At 40.8% G+C, this 22,494-nt stretch overlaps 1 protein-coding gene across 14 annotated transcripts in view; it reads left to right on the top strand.

The window, feature by feature from the left end:
• Positions 1–3,017, top strand: part of eif4g1 (eukaryotic translation initiation factor 4 gamma 1) — an 89,175-nt gene extending 86,158 nt beyond the window's left edge. For all 14 annotated transcript variants that reach the window (XM_008116226.3, XM_008116228.3, XM_016995679.2 and 11 more), the window contains 2 exons: positions 370–510; positions 2,583–3,017. In XM_008116226.3, coding sequence (XP_008114433.1) covers positions 370–510; positions 2,583–2,764 — 323 coding nt within the window. In that variant the 3' untranslated portion in view covers positions 2,765–3,017. The remainder of the gene's footprint in view (positions 1–369; positions 511–2,582) is intronic.
• The last annotated feature ends 19,477 nt before the right edge of the window (positions 3,018–22,494 follow it).

Raw genomic sequence — 22,494 nt, 5'->3', positions numbered from 1 at the left:
ACAGTAGTTAACAACAATATACGGAATTAACTGGCCCATCTCAAGCTCACAAAATGAGCTTCATGATGGAAGTGGGTTTTTAACCCCAGGTTTTCACCAGTAGAAGCTGTGTATAGCAGGCTTGCTTATATACTACATGCGTTTGCAATGTAAAAGAATCGCCACCAAGGCCATCTGCTGAGGCAGTGTAAGTGGGGTGCTAGATACTGCTTAATGGATCACTTTGAAATGTCTGCTTAGAATAATGTTGAGGAATAGAAGCAGAAGAATATTTTTGGGTTAAGGAAACAGGTTGGAATAGGAGATTCCATCTGAAATGCTTTGGGGTGGTTTGACCCCTCACTCTTTCCCTTGCTCTTCCTACTACAGTTGAGAATCCTTACCGGATGGACAGTACTGTCATTAAAAGCCGAGCCAAGATGTTACAGAAATACCTGAGTGATGAAAATAAGGAGCTGCAGGCCCTCTACGCTTTACAGGCCCTTGTGGTGAAGCTGGACCAACCAGCCAGTAAGTGTTCCTCCCCAAGAAAGGGAGTCACATCCCAAATATGCAGAAGAGCTCCAGCTGTCTCTTCTGCAGAAGCTTGATGCAGTATAAAGGCAAGGAGACTGCTCAGATGTAAACATGGGTATTTGTATGTGTGAGTATTAGAGCTCTCATATGCTGGGGCTGATGGGACCTTCCCTCCTTGCCAAGGGAGATTAGGGGAGCCCCCTCACTCATGTCTTTTAGGAAGCAGCTGAAGACCTGGATGTGGGACCAAGCTTTTGGCCCATCCTAAGATACGGTTGATATAATCTGATGCATTTATTGGATTAATGTGAAATTGAATACGGACTGGCTCTGACTTTTGGCCCAATGCTACTGGCCCTGTTGTAATGGTCACACGGTGTTTTACTGTTTTAAATGGGGTATGATACTGGTTTTTAAGTGTGTTTTTACGATCGTTTGTTTTACTATATTTTGTATTATATGTGGCATTAATCTTGCCATTATGTAAGACCGCTCTGGGTCCCCCTGGGGGAGAAGAGCGGCATATAAATTAAATAAATAAATAAATTTAGAAACGTGGGACACGCATATCTTCCCCAATCCCTTTTTGTGGGCCCCACAAAAAATAGAGCGTGGTTCTCTTTTTAAACAGAGTGCAGCACTACTGTAATATCTTGTTTCATCACAAAGATAGGTTTGTATATAACTGGAAGACTGGTATCTCTCCATATCCACTTTTGGTGCTGCTCTGCCTTGTGATGGGTCCTAAGGATCCCTGAAGCTTAATAGTATGGCCATGTTCCTACTGCTGTATGGTTTTGGTTGCTCTTTTTTGCAATAAGATCTCATAGAGCTGGAAGACTTTGACTAGATTTATTTTTTCCAAACTGGTACCCTGCAGATGGGTCAGTTATAACCCTGTGATCCCAGAGCCAGTTCTTTGCTTATTCTTGTGGCTGAAGAGTCATTGGACATGGCGACCTCCTGCCTTGATCATATGAAACTGCTCTTAGCATTGAATCTGCAAAATCTATTGCATTGTTGGAGATAATATATATGCTACCCGACTATAACAGGAGAATTCCTAATGCTGATTCATGTGTCTGTAAGATCTCTTGAGGAAGAAAAGCCTCATGCTGCTCCCTTCTCAAACAAAAAATAAAGTACCCTAAAATTGCTATATATACAAGTGTTGATGCTTCTTCACTGCCAACAGTAACTTTGAACAGATTGCACTCTCTCAGGATAAGGAGAAGGCTGTTGTAGTGCATCAGCCCATGTTTGTGGCTGATACCAATGTAAATGGGGAAGTGGATCATGGGAACTCTGAGCCTGCGAGCCCAACATGATCAGTCTGTATCTCCAGCCATTAGTGAAGGTCACATTCCAGAGAGGTGCTAAGGAGTCGTTCTCGGAAAACCAGTTCAGAGGATAAAAATCCCAGGCAAGATAATGATCTGGTTGATAGGAGACACAGTTTTTGTAATTTCCAAAGGTCACAGTGCATGTTACAGAAGAGACCCATATCAGGCAGTCATGGGAAAAGGCATGATTTCATGTGTATATTAGAGAGGCCGTGGGGTTTTTCCAGTCAGTTTGGTTGCCGTTGGTAATAGAGGAACAGCTTACCAGATGTTAGTCAAGCCTGCTAAGAGACTTGTAGTTCCTTGTCTTTGTTCATGTTTTTTGCTTTCAAGTTCGAATTATTGTTCCTGGAATTTGTATGGAACTGCATACTTTTGGTTTCCTGTGTTAGATGTTCTGTTGCCTTGGGATTTTGGATCACTCTTGTACCTTGAACATCATGGATTATTTCATGTGTATAGACTTTGACGTTTTTTCCTATTTTTGCTGATACGCTTTTGATATAACATTTAATAAACTGCTTTGCTGATTTATCTTGGACTGGAGTGTGGTGGTTAAGTTCAGAGGTGTTTCCTGGCCTGGAGTGCAACAAAGGCAGTGCCAACCTCCTCTGAACAAATGTTGCCAAGAAAGTCCTAGGATAGGGTTTGCCATAAGTCTGAGTTGACTTGAAGGCTCATACCAACAATGGCATCTCCTTTCTCTGTCTCTCCCACTCCCAGATCTACTCCGAATGTTCTTTGATGCCTTGTACGACGAGGATGTGATTAAAGAGGAAGCCTTCTACAAGTGGGAATCGAGCAAAGACCCCGCTGAGCAGCAAGGAAAGGGTGTCGCCCTCAAGTCGGTCACAGCCTTTTACACTTGGTTGCGCGAAGCCGAGGACGAATCCGACAACAACTGAGCACCCCCCTTGGGGGACGGGAGGGCGAACTGAACCTGCCGGCTGCTCTGATCCCTCCCTGGAGCCATGGACTCCTGTACAGGGTGGGATGGGGAAGGATACACAGGACTGAGTACTGCTGTCTATACCTCCCCCAGGACTTTTTTCTTTCCCCCTTTTTTCTTTTCTTTCTTTTTTTTCGGTTGGGATTTTTTTTTGTTTTAACAGCCTGTATCGGTTTGTGTCTTGATGATAATAAATTGATGCTGAAGGAGGTAGGTGTTGCTGTGGGCACTCCGCTCAGCCCTCCCCGCCCCCAGGCCAATGCCCCTGGGCACCTGGATGATTTTAATTGAGCGGGGGCCCAGTTCTCACAGGGGCAAAGCACCAGAAACATGCCTGTGTGGGGAGGGGACGGTGATGTTTGGGGGCGTGGTGCGTGGGGGAAGGAGCCCAATGACTCTACTCCCCGGCCTAGTCTCCCCCTGCCCTTCCTCCCAGTTATTGCTGAACTATAGAGAGAGATTATATAAATATATAAATATATATATATAAAAATATAAATATAGACTTATTAAATCTTTTGAGGTTTGAGAGGATAGGACTTTGCTCTCTGCAAACTTGGCCCCACGTACTCCTGCACCTACACCCCACGCCCTTGAATCACCGCCTTGGAATTAACACAAAACCTCTGGATGGATGTTGTTTTGGGAGAAAGGAAACAAGTAATTGCAAGCATCTACTTTCTTTAGGAGTAGTTGGCGGGAGGGATGGATAGTGGGGAGAAGTGCTCCACTCCCCACCTGCCTTCCCCGGCCGTCCCCTCTGCCCCATGCACCGGTTCTGTGTTGGTTCCTTGGCCCGGCCTCCCTCGGTATCCCTCTCTCCTCCAGGCCCACTGCGAGGCCACGGTTGCTCGGCCCTCCGCCCGTCTCTGCCATGGATGGCGAAAGGAGGAGCTGTGCTTGTCTAAGTCAAAGGAAAGCAAAACAAGCCACAAAACAAAAATGAAACGAGGATTCAATTACCGGTGACGTGAATTTGTAAATATTTTTTCTTTTTTTTCTTTCTTTTCTCTTTTTTTTCTTTATGGAGTATTTAATTGAAGATTCAAAAGCATCTTTTCACCGTAAACTGGAAATAAAAAAAGAACATTGCTAAATAAAGGTGACGTGTTGCTGCTGTCGCAATCCCTACTCGTCACGGCAGGTCGGTGAAGGAGAAAGGGACTCCTCAATGGGGCTCCTTCCGCCTGGCCTCCGGATGGGGGGAGAGGTGGTTTCCTGGAGCACAAGGGACCCAGTTTGGTGCCACAAGGAGTCAAGGGGGATCTGGTGGGAGAGGCAAAAGCAGACCAGTCCTGAGGGGGCATTTCTTATTGTGTCTTAATGTGGCTGAGGCATCAAAACTGGGCCTTCAGGTCAGCTCCTCATGAGCTTTAAAACAAATGGAAGGAAATCAAAATGGAGAGGGGTAGGGCTTGAGGGGGCACGTCTAATGCAAGGGTCCATAATGTGCTGCCTTCCAAATGCTTGGGAATACATTTCCCATAGTCTTTGACTACTTAGCAATAGGTAGGGTATCTCTAAGTGCTCCTCCAGATGTTTTGGACTTCAGCCCCCACAATTCCCAACTACTGGTAAGCTGGCTGGGATTTCTGGAAGCTGAAATCTTAGGAGGAGCACAGCTTGAAAAACACTGTTCTGGGGCTATTGGGAATTGTAATGGGAAACATCTAAAGCAGGCCTCCATCTTCCGGCCCTTCAGGTATTTGTGTCTCCAACTCCCAGAAGCCCTAGCCAGCTTGTTCAGTGATCAGGAATTCTGGGATCTGAAGTCCAAAATACCTGGAGGGCCATGGGTTGAAAAGGCCTGATACCAGCTTGCATGTCTGCCCTAAAGAATGGCTGAAGAGAGTATGTGTGTGTGTGTGTAGGTACCATTGCTTACTGGAAAGCCACAGGTTTTCCTTGGAAAAGGACCCAACGTGCAGAAGAGCCACATCTTGCAGGATCTCAGGTCAAAGCAAGACATTACTTCAGACTCTGGAGAACCATTGCTTTTGAGTATGTTACACACATGATGTGGAAAACAGGCCCTGAAGATGAAATGTGGTCCTCCTGAAGTCTTGATTTCTCTTGTTTTTAAATGACTCTCCTAAGACTTAAGAACATTACAGTAGAACATGCTAGTAGTTTTGATCTTAAGCTTTGACTTGGACCTTTCCACCACTGGAATACGGGCCCAATGATACCACTGAAAGTGATTTTGCCTCATTCTAAAAGAAGCTTATCACACTTGCCGTATAGATCCAGGTGGTCCAATGGGCAGCAGATGATTTGATTCTAGTAACAGTACTAGGTGAAATTGTCCTTCCTCATGAATAACTGCCTTTTGTCTACATGGTTTCTTTGTCCTATATTCATATGAAGGCATATGTGGTTGGTTTCTAGCACTCTTGTCAAGGTGATAAAGAGCACAGACGCTTAGGGTCCCTAGATATTACACTTCCTTCCCACGAGACTACCATTCATTAGCTTTAAAAATGATTCTCTGAAGACATTAAAGGCATTACTAAGAACATGCTGGTAGTTCCTACACATTTGTATGTAATGTAATCATATTTATATACCACTTATTTCTCTTAAAGAGATTCAAAGCAATGAACAGTGGTAAAAACAATGCAATATGCAATTAAAACCTAAAGTCTGTAAACATTAAAAATGTGTCTTCTTCACCACTAGAATATGGGCCTCAAAAGTGTTGTGTAAATTGAATTTACCTTCAATTTGAATGATGTTCCCCAAGCCATCTCCAATGGGTCAGGAGATGACTTGATCCTAGTAACAGAGTATTGGATGGGGTTGTCCTTCCTCTTTAAGAGCCATGCCTCCTCACTATAAGGCATCCTTGCCATATGTACAAATGTAGGTAGAATATTATCTGTAATTCTAGGACTCTTGTCAAGGTTAGATGAATTTGGAATCTAGTTTCCAGATCTTTATTTCCCTTTACTAAAATTTCATGATTTAAATCACACTATTTGGGATTTTGCGGAATGGTTCATGAAGGGAGATGGGTTCAACCGGCAAAGTGGTGTACTGGAGCCAAGGAATAGTAATCTTCACACAACCATTGAGCCATGGGGGCAATGTATGGAGGGAAAACTTTGCCTATGGTAATAATAATATAATAAAAGGTAAAGGTTTCCCCTGACGTTAAGTCCAGTCGTGACTGACTGGGGGTTGGTGCTTGTCTCCATTTCTAAGCCGAAGAGCAAGCGTTGTCCGTAGACACCTCCAAGGTCATGTGGCTGGCATGACTGCATGGAGCGCCGTTATCTTCCCGCTGGAGCGGTAGCTATTGATCACATTGGCATGTTTTTGAACTGCTAGGTTGGCAGGAGCTGGGGCTAACAGCGGGTGCTCATTCCGCTCCTGGGATTTGAACCTGGGACCTTTTGGTCCGCAAGTTCAGCAGCTCAGTGCTTTAACACACTGTGCCACCAGGGGCCCCAATAATAATAATAATAACAACCACCTTATTTTTATACAGTGGCCCCTGGTGGCAGTCACTGGACCTGGTGCCTTCAGAGCAGTATTTAAAAATAAAACTTCTGTTGGACACATAGTGGGTTATTTTTTTCCCTAATGAGAATTCCAATATTGAGAGGGGGGAGGTCCAAAGCAAGGTATTGCCATCAACTAAATGGTTCCATTAGTCACATTATATATTTCATGTCTGCAATGAGAATTCCAGTTCCTTTCTCACCCCCAACAGGGTCAAGCTACTGACAATCAAAGAAACTAATTTTATCAATAGCACACAATTCTCTTCAGATGCAAACTGCCACGTTCTTGCATTGGAGGGCTTCTTTCCTTTTGTTTTCTGGGAGCAGTGCCTCGTGAGCTGGATGTGAGTCAGATCATTTGCATGATTGTTCAATAGGCCAAAAATAATGTATAATTGATAGCTTCGATTACTAACTTAGAAACCAACTTCTGTTCTGCTTGTTAACACATAAGGAAGTATAACTCCTGTGGTGCATTTAAGGCCAAGTTGGATACAAGCCTGAACTTTTAGAAGCACAAGTGTTGATGCACACACATCAATGACTGTGTTAAAAACACCCAGAAGCTGGAGAACTGATATGTATAAATTATGCACATTAGATTGTTGCTCATATTGTTACTTCGACATTAATGGAAATTCTCCAAGATGTCTGCCTGTTATTAACAATCCTGCTAAAGTTTTGCAAAATGTCAGGGCAGTAAGTGAATCTAATTACAGTGCAGTCTTCTTTTCCTATTGCCTTCCATTTTTTCCAACAAATCACATAATGTTATGGTTTGTCCAAAGTACAACAACTTCAGTTTAGCCATATTTGTTTCTAGTTAGCATTCAGGCTTCATTTGGTCTTCGGTCCATTCATTTGTCTTTTTGGCAGTACATAGCATAGACCTAAGAGGAGCCAAATTTCAAATGAGTTTACTTTTGTCTTGACAGCTTACTTCTCTGTCCATCTTTCACAACCATACATAGAAATTGTTAATACAGTGGCATAGAGAATCCCAACTTCAGTATTCAATGATATATTTTTACATTTCAGGAGCTTGTGTGGATCCTTCATAGCTATATTTTCAGGATTTGCTGCTTTCTGATTGCTCGACTGCAATCTCTGTTTTGATTGATGACTGAACCAGGTTATTGAAAATAAGCCTCAATTGCCCGCTTTAAATTTATTTAAATAATCTTTAGCCATCATCATCATCCGCAACATTATCTATTATTATATTTGCCCAGCTCTGATTTTTTCCAAGCCATGAAGGAGGAATGAACAGTGAACAGATAAGGATTGCCTCTACATTTCAGAAATCTTTTGTGTCACCGTTCAATTTGCAAGGGTTTGGCACTTTTAGGCATCTTCACACCATAATGACAACCAACCTGTTTTTTTAAAACAGTATATGAAAGCTGAGGTTCTTGGGGATCTTAACTGTCCTACATCAAATACTATGCTTTAGGGACCTGAGATGTGCACATAGGCCCATATAGTTATACTTTTGCAGAAGTACTTGGGGTTGACCTTGATGAAGTTGGCATGGCCTTATAATTGGTTGATATTTGAGTTCATAATTTCACTATAGCTGTGGAAGACTAATGCAAAGAGTAACAATTTAAGTCTTATGGCGATGTTATAATTGATGTGTGTGTGTGCACCTTCAAATGTAATAATAATAATAATAACCAAACTGACAAAGTTTTGGAACACAACACACCAGAACTCACGGTTGTGGAAAAGAAAAAAGTGTGGATTATTGATGTTGCCATAACAGGTGACAGTCGAATTGATGAAAAACAACAGGAAGAACTCAGGACCTCAAGATCGAACTGCAAGGGCTCTGGCATAAACCAGTACAGGTGGTTCTGGTGGTGATTGGCTGTGCCAAAAGATCTCAGCCGGCATTTGGAGTCAATCAATGTTGACGAAGTGACAGTCTGTCAACTGCAACAAGCCACCTTACTGGGATCTGCATGCATCATCCGAAAATACATCACACAGTCCTAAACACTTGGGAAGTGCTCGACTTGTGATTTTGTGATACAAAATCTAGCATATAGATCTCATTTGCTGTGTCATGCTATGTCTCTGTGTCAATAATAATAATAATAATAACTTTATTTTTGTTTCCTGCCTCCATCTCCCCGAAGGGACTTGGGGCGGCTAACATGGGACCAAGCCCAAACAATTAGAATAAAACAAAATAAAATACATACAAGACACACGACAACATCCAATAAAATGCTTATACAATAACAAAGTAAAACAAAATGTAATAGCAATAGGATTATAAAACAAAGTATAAAAACAGTACAAAGTTTTAAACGAGGGCGAGCTGGGCCAAAGTGCGAGGCGTAGAAATTGTAAAACCTGTGGGTGAGGTAGATAGATAAAGTGCTGCAGATAGTAGGAAACTTGGGTGGGATAAACAATGAAATTATTCTCAATTGTGCATCAGGAAAACATCTTGAGACTGGAATGGAACCTGACATAGGAATTAGTTGATTGATCTTCGAAAACACCAAAAAAGCCAAGTTTTTAAACTTTTCCTAAAAACTACCAGAGTGGGTGCTTGCCTTATCTCACTGGGGAGCTATGTTATGTCAAATTATGGCAACCCCTGAATATAATAGGATTTTCTTAGGCAAGGAATATTGATACACACAGGTACCAAGATGCCTTCAGGAAGTAAAGATGTTTGTGAGGAAGCACATTGCCTTTTGTGTCACTAGGAGGCAGGCAAGGACAGTTCATAATGCCATCCACTTGGTCCAAGCAGCTAAAACAGTGTGGAAATCCTTCAGTTCTCTCAAGGTTGTTGGATTGCAATTGCTAGCATCCTTCATCCTTAGCTTCTGTTGGCGAGGATCTGGGAGCTGCAGTCCAACAATATCTGGAGGCCTAAATAATTCCCATCCCAAACCTGAACCAATTATTTTAGGTGTGCTACTTCTCGTTGGTACATGCTATGTGTACACATCCACCAATTCTCTTTAGAAGGGAAAACTGCCACATTTAGGAGGCATTTAGTGGTTAATTGCAATCAAGTTGACCTTGATTTATGGCAACCTCATGAATGAGAGACCTTCAGATTCTATCACCAACAGCTCTTCAGATCTTACAGTTTCAGAATGTGTCCTCCTTGATTGAGTCGATCCATCTGGAATGTGATCTTCTTTTGATGTTTTTTTCTCAAGTCGCTCCTGACATGGGGGAAAAAGCCCTTTCCAAGCATGAATGTATTTTCTAGTGAGTCCTGTCTTCTCATGATATGGCCAAAGCCCAACAGCCTCACTTTAGTCACAAAAAACGCATTTTTGTAGTCAATGTTTTCAATACATCGTGATATTTTAGTGCTAAATTCGTAAATACAGTAATTACAACATAACATTACTGCGTATTGAACTACTTTTTCTGCCAAATTTGTTGTATAACCTGATGTTTTGGTGCTTAATTTGTAAAATCATAACCGGATTTGATGTTTCATAGGCTTTTCCTTATTATCCAACATATTCGCTTATCCAACATTCTGCCAGCCCATTTATGTTGGATAAGTGAGGCTCTACTGTATTTGTCTTTTTAGAAGTCCACGATATCCACAAAAGTCTTCTCCAGCACCCCATTTCAAAGGAATTGATAGTCACAATCATGTTTAGAAACGAGCAATACAATATCATGGATAATCCTGACTTTAATATTTGGTGAAATATCTTTATAATTCTGGATATTGTCTAGTTCCACCATAGCCGCTTTTCCAAGTCCTAGTCTTCTTCTGATTTCTTGACCCCAGTCCCCATTCTGATTAATGACAGAGCCAAGGTAGGGGAAATCTTGAAGTCCATATCTTCATTGTCTGCTTTAAATTTATGTAAACCATCTGTGGTCGTTATTTTTGTTTGATTAAACTGTAAACTTGCCTTTGGATTTATCTTGCACATTCCCTTCATTACCTGGTTCTGAGCATTTGCTTGTCTTTCTTCTCAGCTGAATGCCTTTATCTTCTGGAACACTAAATCCTTATGTTGTCAGGGTGACCCATCAAAACAACATGAAGATACATTTTGCAAATGAACTGTTAGAGCCCCTGTCTGGCTCCAGCAGCCTCTGGGTCAGAGTTGTCCCTCTGTTCCTCTTGGGACTAAATAATAATAATAATAATAATAATAATAATAATAATAATAATAATAATAATAATAATAATAATAATACATCAGGTTATCAAGGTCTCCCACCGATGTTTGTTTTTGGAGCGGAGTGGGGTGGTTTACAGATCTCAGACTCTCCTAGCCAACATCGCCATAGTGGCTGGGGAATTTTGGGAGTATTTATTTATTTTATTTATTATGTCAAAAGCAAATTGAGGGTATAGTTATAATGTATTTTAAAAAACACAAAGTTAAAAGCTTGACATTCTACTAGATTTCCTTTGACCAGAAGCTGGCCACTTGGAGTGCCTCTGGTGTTGTTGTGAGAAGGTCCTCCCTTGTGCATCTGGCTCAGGCTGCCTTGTAGTAGGTGGTCTGTGGTTTGCTTTTTTCCACACTTGTCGTGGACTCTACTTTATGGCCCCATTTCTTAAGGTTGGCTCTGCATCTTATAGTACCAGACCACAGTCTATTCAGCACCTTCCAAGTCACCCAGTCTTCTGTATGCCCTGAGGGGAGTTTATCATCTGGTATCAGCCATGGATTGAAGTTCTGGGTTTTAGCCTGCCACTTTTGGGCTCTCGCTTGTTGAGGTGTTCCTGCAAGTATCTCTGAAGATCTGAGGAAGCTGTTCCTTGATTTAAGGCATTGGCATCCTGGCTGATATCTGAGCAGAGGATGGGCTGGAGATGTCACTGCCTTGGTCCTTTCATTACTTCCCCATTGATGTCAGATGGTGCAATACTGGCTAAACAGTATAGTTTCTCCAGTGGTGTAGGTTGCAGACAATCTTTCAGAGCCACATCCACTGTTTTAATGTGGTGAGATGTATTCCACACTGGGCATGCATATTCAGCAGCAAAGTAGCAAAGCGCAAGGGCAGATGTCTTCACTGTGTCTGGTTGTGATCCCCAGTTTGTGCCAGTCAGCTTTTGCAGGATGTTATTTCTAGCACTCACTTTTTGCTTGATATTCAAGCAGTGCTTCTTATAGGTCAGAGTCACTCCCCGGTATTTTGGTATGTTTCAATGTTCCAGTGGGATTATTTCCCAGGTAATTCTGGGAATTATTGGCCAGGATTGGCAATTATCAGGGTTTTCTGAGGGGAGGGTTGTCATTACCTTTCTCCAATGCCTCCCAGTGAGTTTCAGCAGATGATTGGGGATTTGAACCTCATGGAAGATTCTACTATGTCTCTCCTATTAACCCAAACTTCCAGGATTCACTGATAGACCCCTTCCCATGGTCACTCTGTTCCTGCTGGAGAGAGAGGACTATCAGAGAAGCATGGATTCGTAAACTGGAAGGGATCCCAAAGCTCATCAAGCCCAACCCCCACTTAATGTGGGAATCCAGTCAGACCACCCCCAGCAGATAGCTGCCCAATTTCTTTTGGAGTCATCCAGTGAAAGAAACATCACCACCTTTCTAGGCAATTGGTTCCATTGCTCTTGCTGTCAAAAATCAAAAGGTGCTCTCCCGCAATTTTGTTCCACGTCTATTAATATCTGCAAACAGATCAATCAAATAGCCTTCAGAGGCTCTGCTAAGGAATTTCTTTAAGATGGGTGCCATTATCAAGCTCAATCTCTTTAAAAATTACAAGAGACATTGGATAGACTCTACTAACCCATCTCCACACAGATCAATATGGTTGTTGCAAGGCATTCTCTTAAAGCAACAAGCCAGCACAGCAAACATTATGGTAACATCAACTCAAGCTGGTTCCATACAGAGTGCGTGCTAACTCTTCAGTTTCATTCACTTCTCCCAAACCCCTTCTCCAAAATTCAGATCTCCCCTGTTCTCTTCCTCCTCTTCTTAACTTTTTTTTTTGTGAACTGCTTATTTAACTTCAAATTATGGCGACCCTATGAATGAGAGACCTCCAAGTCCCCCTGTGATCAACCGCCCTGCTCAGGTCTTGCAAACTCGAGGCAGCCATGTCTTCCTTAATTGCATGTGAATGCAGCCTTCCCCTTTTCCAATTGCCTTCTACTTTGCCAACATTTATTGCTTTTTACTAATGAGTCATATCCTCTAATAATATATCTAAAGTACGACAATCCCAGTTTAGTCATCTTGGCTTCTAGGGAGAGTTCAGGCTTGATTTGCTCCAGGATCCATTTGTGTACCTTTTTGCCAGTCTGCGGCATCTGCAAAGCTCTCCTTTGGCACCGCATTTCATATGAGATGATTTTCTTCCTATCAGCCGCCTTCACTGCCCTGCTTTCACAGCTATGCATACCAATTGAAGGTACGATGACATGGGCAAGCCTAACTTTTGGTATGCAATAATATAATGAATGCCGCCCTAGCAAACTCTTTCACTGACAAGCCTCTAAGCCAAATCCTCTCCTCTGTAGTGCCCTCTCTTGTTTCATGAGCTATGATTCCATGACTTTCTTTGGGCTTTTTCAGCTAGTTACTGTACTTCACAGAAGGCGAAAGGTCTACATATGTCACTAGCAGGATGCTATGCACAGCCTGTGAAGAAATATGACATTTCAAAAGGTTGGCCTGCTCTAGGTTTGTCGTTTGTGTTTGGCACAATGGCACTGTTGAAAGTCTATGGATCATAAATCAGGTTAATCCAGAATTCTAGCAACTCTGCTGGGATTTCAAAGTTTTGTACATGTTGTACTCAGGACATGCTGGTCAGTATTCTGTAAATAGATACTTAAATAGTGATCATGAATATGGATCTGTTATGGATGCGCTAATTAAGGTACGTTTTCTGTAGCCATGAATGATATTTATTTATTTATTTATTTATTTATTTCCAATATTTCTATCCTGCCCTTCTCACCCGAAGGGACTCAGGGCGGCGTACAGTTGGCAACAATTCAATGCCGACACATCATTAAAAACAACAACATATAAAAATGTATTACAACCAATTAAATACAGTATAAAATATAAAACATATGCTTAAAATCCGTTCATCCAATATCCTCCTACTTTATCCATATAACAGTCTGGGTCATCTTTGTCATTTATTCGTTAAAAGCCTAGGCACATAGCCATGTTTTTAAGGCTTTTCTAAAACTCAAAAGGGTTGGGGCTTGCCGTATATCTCTGGGGAGGGTGTGGCCATCTAAACCACCTAAACTGGGCTCTATAGGCCAATGGATACTCCACCATGGACATCAGAAGAGCTGTAAGGCCAAGAGCAAGCCAGAAGAATCAAGACAAAGATCCACCCAGAGGAAAGGTGTTCTTACCATACATCAAGGGAACCACTGACCGCATAGGCAAACTGATGAAGAAGCACAACCTATAAACCATCTACAGACCCATAAAGAAAATCCAACAAATGCTACGGTCCGCAAAGGACAAGAGAGATCCTCTCACCTCTGCAGGAGTCTACCGGATACCATGCAGCTGTGGACAAGTCTACAGAGGGACCACCAAACACAACACCCAAACACGAGTCAAGGAACATGAAAGGCCGTGCAGACTCACTCAACCAGAGAAATCAGCCATAGCAGAGCACTTGATGAACCAACCTGGACACAGTATATTATTTGAGAACACAGAAATGCTTGACCACTCCAACAACTATCATGTCAGACTACACAGAGAAGCCATTGAAATCCACAAACATGTGGACAACTTCAACAGAAAGGAGGAAACCATGAAAATGAACAAAATCTGGCTACCAGTATTTTAAAAAACTCAAAAATCAGAACAGTAAATAAGAAGCAACACTCTGAAAACAGAGGAGTTCCAGACATGAATCAACCAGGGGCAGCTAATGACTCTGAACAAAGGATGCCCCCAGGCAGGAAGAAGCCAGGAGATGAAGCTATTCAATGCTAATTAAGGTGATTAACTACAACATTCACACTGGCCTCCAACTGACAAGAGTTCTTCTCTCACCCTGGACTTTCCACAGATATATATAAACCTTCCTTTCTTAGTTTCCCCATATACCTCACAATCTCTGAGGATGCCTGCCATAGATGTGGGCGAAACGTCAGGAGAGAATACTTCTGGAACATGGCCATACAGCCCGGAAAACATACAACAACCCTGTGATCCCGGCCATGACAGCCTTCGACAACAGATTGTGATACATTTCCACAATTCAAAGACATAGCCATGTTAGTCTGGAACATCAATACACAAAGGGTTCTTGTAGTACCTTAGCGATTAACTGAGAGAACGAAGTCTACTTCCTCAGATGCATAGAGCGAAATGTCTAGGAAAAGATCTTTATAGGCAGATCTTTATGGCCGAATACAAACATGGGAGTTAAGGTGAGATGACAAGTTCAGTATCGATAATGGTCATTTTAGGACAAAGACAGAAGAAAAATAGTGGAGGGAATTATTGGAATTTAGTGTGATGCTGGTGAAGAACCACAACCGCTATAATGGTAACTTCCTGTTCTCAACCTACTTTTAATGAGAATTAGCTGTGTGGAAAGGAGGAAGTCCTTTATGCCAGTGACTGGAGCACAAGTGGATGATATTTCTGTCAGGTTTCAAGAGGTTCCAGTTTGAGAGAAATGTCCTAATTAACCCACTGCTGTCCCACTTTTTTGGCTGCTTTTAAAATGTCTCAACTTCTCCATACCACTCCAGCTTTCCTCACTTTGTCTTCATTGATGTAAACTGAATTCAAAGTGAAAAAATAGATTGTGTTCAAATCCCAATGCTTAGTGGTCCCTTTGTTGTAATTTTAGCTCTGCAAGAACCATGGGTTGTGATGCCTGGTGTGTCTAGCTTCACATAAGGCCAAATTAGACACAGTCAGTCAGAAGGCAAAATCAGAGGTTTATTCTCAGTGACCAGAGAGGATGTCAGCAGAGAAAGCATTCCAAAGAATTGACATACAGTAGAGTCTCACTTATCCAACACTCGCTTATCCAACGTTCTGGATTATCCAATGCATTTTTGTAGTCAATGTTTTCAATATATCGTGATATTTTGATGCTAAATTCATAAATACAGTAATTACTACATAGTATTACTGCGTATTGAACTACTTTTTCTGCCAAATTTGTTGTCTAACATGATGTTTTGGTGCTTCATTTGTAAAATCATAACCTAATTTGATGTTTAATAGGCTTTTCCTTAATGCCTCCTTATTATCCAACATATTCGCTTATCCAACATTCTGCTGGCCCGTTTATGTTGGATAAGTGAGACTCTACTGTACTGCAATTGTGAACACAAGAGCATATTTATTATATTTGATAGCGATTCAAGATACACTTGTGCCAGCTCCTGACTGGCTCAGAAACTGTCCAGCTAGGATTCGCTTCCTGGTTGGCTGGGGATTCTTTTGATATAGTTGCTGGTTGATCCCTGCCATGGCGGGAAACTCAAATAAACTTCAATTGGATTATTCTGAAGAGTCTGTCCATTTATTGATCCACTCCCAAGAGGCATGCGATCGGAAAGGGCTGTGGTGCAGGCTGGTGAGCAGCCAGCCAGCTGCAGCCAGCTGCAACAAATCACTCTGGTCATGAGTTCGAGGCCAGCTCAGAGCCTATGTTTGTCTTGTCTTTGTTCTATGTTAAAGGCATTGAATGTTTGCCTTATATGTGTAATGTGATCTGCCCTGAGTCCCCTTTGGGGTGAGAAGGGCGGAATATAAATACTGTAAATAAATAAATAAATAAATAAAAAAACCACAGTTTTGCAATAAATAATGGGTTTAATGTTCTGGTTCCAATGTACAAAATGGGCTAGTCCAAGGTAAACAATGGGTCAGCTCAATTGGTGTTGTAAAGGATGGATCTGGCTCAGGCCATGGAAGAGGAAATGTTCCCGGATCATATCAGGTGAAGACAGAAAAAAAGGAACCTGGGTGCTGACGCAAGTTCGTTGAGTGTTTCCCTCCCATCTCCCAGTTCATTGTAAGAGGATTATGTTAATTTGAGAAAATGTTTCCTAGAGTCCACAGTGTGTTGGGCAACTTTCCAAAGTCATTCATGAGGAGTTACCATAGGACAAAAGCAAGCTTGCTCACTATATGTCCCAATGGAATCGTGTCTCACAATTCATATAATTTATATAATTTGTAATTTGGGGTTTGACTTCTTAATAACACCTTTGTTTGGAGAGTGTACTACAATGATTTCTGTGTGAAGTGTAGCCCCTAAAGAAGGCCACTTTGTTGTGGCCAAAATACATTGGACTTTTTAAACAAGTAAAGCACGTGACTATCTTAGCAAGTGGACCTTTGTTTCCTAATTTGCTTTGACTTGTCACATCTTGATGGGGGAGGGGCTTGTTTTCTGATGCTCTGGAGACTAAGACAGAGGCCATAGAGTCAAATTGCATGAAAACAAGATTCCACTATAACGTAAGGAAGAACTTCCCAACCATAAGAGTTGTTCAGAAGTGCCTGAGAGGGTTGTGGAGTCTCCATCTCTGGAGGTTTTTTAGCAGAGGTTGGATGGCCATTTATCAGGGGTGCCTTGATTGTGTCTTCCTGCAAGGCATGGCATTGAACTGAATGGCTTTTGGGAGTATCTTTCAATTCTATGAAATGTCCCTATTTTCATCTGTGAAATGCTGAAGGGCATCCAAGGGAAACTGTGGGCTACAATACAGCTCTGCGACCACATTCATTCATGGTCCACACTATGATGTGGTCTAGAATTACATGTGAGACTAGACTTCTTTGGCTGCATCTCCTATTAAACATACAAGCATTCTCCATTTAGCGGACATTCCTCCTGACCTTCCTTTTGGCCCCATGCTCTTGTTTTTTTTTTCTACAACATGGAGCCCAGCTGGATCCGCTGATACTTTCCTCAAAAAGCCTTAAAAGTTAATGCTGGCTAGGAGTGATCTGACTATGAGTCAACAAAGTGATGTTGTCGGCATGTGAGGAAACGGCACTCTGCTATTTTGAATCGTATTAACAGAAGGCCTGTACCCATAGCTCGGGAACAAACAGTCCCTTCTCGGTATAGTACCATTTGGGTTGGCTTTCTGATGGATTTATTTGTGGGCTGTATTTCAGGATAAAAATTTTTACAAAAAGGAAAGAGTGGACTGAGTATAGTAACTTATTTTGGACAGCACATTCTTTGGAGTTGAAGAAGGTTCAAAGCACTGCTTCTATCCAGAGCAAAGGTTGGCAAAATGTTGTTCACTAGTAGCCTTTGGTCTTCAACTTCCTTCAGTCTTAGTTATCTTGATTTGGCAAAGACAGTCTTGATAAACCTCTATTCACTTTTTAGATGCCTTTAAAACACCCCATTCTTTCTCTCCTGGTTCTACTTTCCCCCTTCATACTTCAACTACTGCAAACAGAGTTCAAATGCAGAGGTAATTTAACTGGTGGAGGAACAATTTCTTGTCTTTCCCAGTAAGATCAAGCAAAAGCAAAGTGCTGCAGCTCTTCGTAGCTTGGCTCTTTTCATCTTCACAGGTTGATACAGGTTGATAATAACAGTAAAAGAAGAAATTTTCCAAACATGGAAATTGAGAGGGAAGACACAAAGGGAAATAAATAATATAGCAAAAGAAAAGTACAATGTATTAAGGGAAGCAAGAAGGAAAATGTTACAAAAATAGTACAGAACGCCTGCACAACTTTCACATTTTTTACTAGGGATGAAGGACAGGTGTTGGTATGGTTGTGAACAAAGAGGGATGTTTAATCACATTATATGGGAATACGATTGAGTGCAAGAATACTGGGGAATGATTGAAGGAGAAATCAATAGAATTTTAAATATACAAATAGTAATAGTTAATAGAAATGTACTACATGCAAGGATAACAGAAGTGAAGAATATACAAAAAGAAAGAATGGTTGACAAATTAATAGTGTGGGCACAAATTGTTTTAGTGAGGGGTTGGAAAGATAAAACAAAATGGACTCTTACGAATAAGTATATAGTTGATATGTTAAATGTGGAAATAACAAATTGCAAATGGAACAATATAGATAAAACTGAAAAGATTGCAATAATCAAGGAGACGTTAAGAACTATTTGGAGAATGTGCTAAGATGTGGAGTGGAAAAATTAAGTGAGATTGATATTTCTGTAGTTTGTGGTATAAATTGCATATACAAGGAGGGGAGGGTGGGAGTGGGATAAAATGATAAAACAACAACTTTTTTTTAAAAAAAGATACAGTTTTACTCTTATCATTTCTGTGTATATAGTAGCCTCGCTATAATTACTATTTTTTCATGAATATTTTTTTTATTTTATAGTGAAGCATAATACATTGAAAGTGGTGGAACAATATATTGATAGAAAAGTGGGAAAGTATCAAGAGGAGGAATAATCATAGAAATAAAGGTAAAAAACAGAGAAGAGAAAAAATAAATTAAGAAAGAAAAGAAAAAACAAACAAAAAATAATTTTAAAAATCGGTTAGACTTCCCATCTTGGCTTCAGAGTTGTCTCTTTCGTTAATTGTGTCTTTATGTATTCCCTTTAACTTTTCCATTTAATCTGCTTTATATATTAGACAGGTCTATCATAAAATCCATTCTTCTTTTTGTTAGGAATTTTGTAAAGTTTGTCCAGTCTGTTTTATTTTTCCCTTCTCTTATTCTTTGTGTTAATTTGTCCACTTGTCCACTTGTCCTCGCTGTAATTATTAATTCTCCATTTGACCTTCCACCAACCCAAGTAAATGCAATTCAGGTTTCAGTTGAAAATGGACACTCAGTATAATCATCATCATTATTATGCTTATGATTTATTACCTGCCACTCCTTGCGGCTTGAGGTGGGGAACAACAGGGTTAAAACAAAGAGATAAAACACAACACTATTAAAATACATATAACAAAATACACATGAGGCCACACCAATAAAAAGTAGGTTAAAATTCAAAAGGTAAAATTAACTGGGTCTTCAGTTGCACCTTAAATTCTAACAGCTGATTTAGCTGTTGGGGATCTTCTGGTAGGTTTCCACAGTCTCCTTCTTGGGGTGGCCGATGAAAAAGTCCTTTGGGAAATGGTCACCAGTCGGGTTCTGGCTAGTTGGAGGAAGTGTAAAACACAGAGAACCTTGATGTCCTAAAGGGCAGATTGTGTAGCCGAAGGTGATGCTGTAGGTAGACTGGACCCAAACCATATTAAGGCTTTAAAGGTCAAAATCAACACTTTGAACTTTGCTTGGAAACTAACTGGCAACCAGAAGTCCAACCTTGAGTCCAAGCCCCCCCCCCCTTTTTTTGCCACATGCTATGTATTTGGTGTCGCACCTCAGAATAGTTCATCTTGCTATAGACACTCAGTCAAATACAGAAGACAGTCTTTTGAAGTTTTATTGAGCAAAAGCAAATATATAAATCAAAGTGGGCAGTTGAAAAGTTTTTCAAAGTTGCAGTAAAATAGGAATCAATAGGAGTCAATAGGAATCCAAATACAGTAGAGTCTCACTTATTCAACACTCGCTTATCCAACGTTCTGGATTATCCAACACATTTTTGTAGTCAATGTTTTCAATATATCATGATATTTTGGTGCTAAATTCATAAATACAGTAATGACTACATAGCATTAATGTGTAATGAACTACTTTTTCTGTCAAATTTGTTGTATAACATGATGTTTTGGTGCTTAATTTGTAAAATCATAACCTATTTTGATGTTTAATAGGCTTTTTCTTAATCTCTCCTTATTATCCAACATATTCACTTATCCAACATTCTGCCGGCCCGTTTATGTTGGATAAGTGAGACTCTACTGTAGTTCATAAGTCATGAAAATCCATTAGTCCATAAACCAAAGCAGTCTAATAATCCATAAGGCAAGGCAGTAGTCAGTAGATCCCAAAAACAAGGCCCAAAGGTACAAAGATCCAGGAAACCTTTCCTAAGCATGAAACAAGAACATCCACACAGATGAAGTGAGGATTTGCTTTGACAACGAGCTATCTGCAAACACACACTTTAAAAGCACCAGAGAAAGGCTTTTCTTTTCCCAGAACTGGCCTCTTTCTTTCCCGTGAGCCTCTCACTCCTACGGACCTGAGAACCTCTCCATAACAGACGGTCCACCCTATATAAATAAGGTCTTCTTTATCTTGCACCTAAACTGGGACTTGAGAGCTCTCTTGCTCATTAATTCCCATGGGGATGTCATCCTGACTGTTATCTATGGCTTCTGGGATCAATAGTTCATTCTGCTCAAACTGCAATTCTCCAGCCTCTGATTCAGCCTCTGATTCAGCCTGCATTCCCATGCCATCATCTTCTGGCTCTTGTATCTGAAACCCAGAACCCCCTTCTTCATCCTGACTCTGGCTATACTGTGGCTGAGTCACAACATTTGGCCAATTTAAACTATAGCCTAGTGTAAATTTCATTCCTTTCACCATAGTGTCTTCCATTGTTCTAACTGTATGTTATATCCCAAATGTTGTGCCCATTTCATCATACAATCTTCTACTTGTTCTTCTTCCATTTCCATTTTAACACTTACTGATCACGTAAGTGTCCATAATTCATTTGCAACAGTATCTGAGATTCTGATTTGCTCAGTTCAAAATCATATCATTTCCAAAATCCATTTAGATCTTTCAAATATTTGTCTGCATGAATACCGGTGAAATTGGTGCCCCACTGCCAGTAATTTGTCAATTGACATCATCCGACATTGTTCTTGGCCAAACTATGAAAGGTCTTGATATGTCACTGATCTTTACCATTATTTCCTTGCTATAAAATTCTTCCTGTGATGAAACCTGTAATAACATCCTAGGGCTTAAAGGAAGAACTTGTTAAATGTAATTGCTGTTTAACATATGAATAGATTGTCTTGAAAAGTTGTGAACTCTCCTTCTTTGGAAGTCTTTAACAACAGTTGGATGGGAATCTGTCAGGATTATTCTGCATGGCAGGAGATTGGACTAGATGTCCCTTGGTGATCCCTTCCAGAGCTAAAATTCTATGATTTTATTATTTGTTTGTCCACACTGCAAAGACTCTTGTAGAAGGTTTGGTGTTTTGATGCATTTACTTAGTTACTTTCCTCCTTCCCTTCCAATCATTGTGGTGCCAGGACTCACTTCCCACTCTCCTCTATATCTGCCTTTGGCTGCATTAAATAGTCCATACCCTATCTCCCTAAATAGATGAGAAAAAAATCTGCTCATTTTATGTTAAGTTTTCTTTTTTAATTTCTAAACAATGGTACATGTTTCCATCTGTTTCACACAAGAGTGCAGGACTCTGGGTCCATGAATTCAACTATCCATGGATTGAAAATATTTTAAGGGAAAACATCACAAAAGTTAACCTTCATGTCATTTTAAATAAAGGACACTATTTTTACCGTGCCTTTGTACATAATGGATCTTGATCACCCACAGATTTTGGTATCTATGAGGAGATCCTGAGATCAAGCCCCAGTGGATTCTAAGGACCCCCTCTATATTTGAATGGTAAAATTCAAATAAAAGGAAGTTTGATTAATGCTTAAGGCATAATACGAGGGTTGAATGAAAAGTAATGCCTCCACCTTCGTTACTTGGGTTTGGATGGGAATATTTTAATAAATCATTCTAAATAATCCTTAGAATGTGCTCTTTAACTACCACATAATCACCAGACAATTGGATACATTTCTGCCAATGATGAACAAGTTTTCTGAAGCCGTCACGGAAGAAGTCAACACTGTTTCCGCAACCAGCGTCTCACAGTACCCATCGTGCATAGATCTTCCGATAGCCAAGCAAAGCAATAATGTGACCCACACATTCTTGTGAAATGCCGATTATGCTTGAAATTTCTCTCTGAGGGATACAACGATCGTCCTGAGTCAATCTGTCAACCTTTTGCTTGTGAAACTTAGTGGTTGCTGTCACAGGACGTCCAACTCTTTGTTTGTCATGCAAATCAGATGTTCCCACCTCAACATCTTTAAACTTATTCTCCCAACAATGCACAGTACTCACATCCACACTATCACCGTAAATAGCTTGCATTCTCTGATGAATCTCCTTTGTGGTGACACCTTCTGCTGTCAAGAATTCAATGACTGCACGTTGCTTAAGTTGCATTGACCGTCCATCTGCGCAGGGTTCCATACTTCGCACGTTAACAACAC

Source organism: Anolis carolinensis, chromosome 3, assembly GCF_035594765.1.
Source record: "Anolis carolinensis isolate JA03-04 chromosome 3, rAnoCar3.1.pri, whole genome shotgun sequence".
Lineage (NCBI taxonomy): Eukaryota > Metazoa > Chordata > Lepidosauria > Squamata > Dactyloidae > Anolis > Anolis carolinensis.
This window is presented reverse-complemented; position numbering and strand designations above follow the sequence as displayed.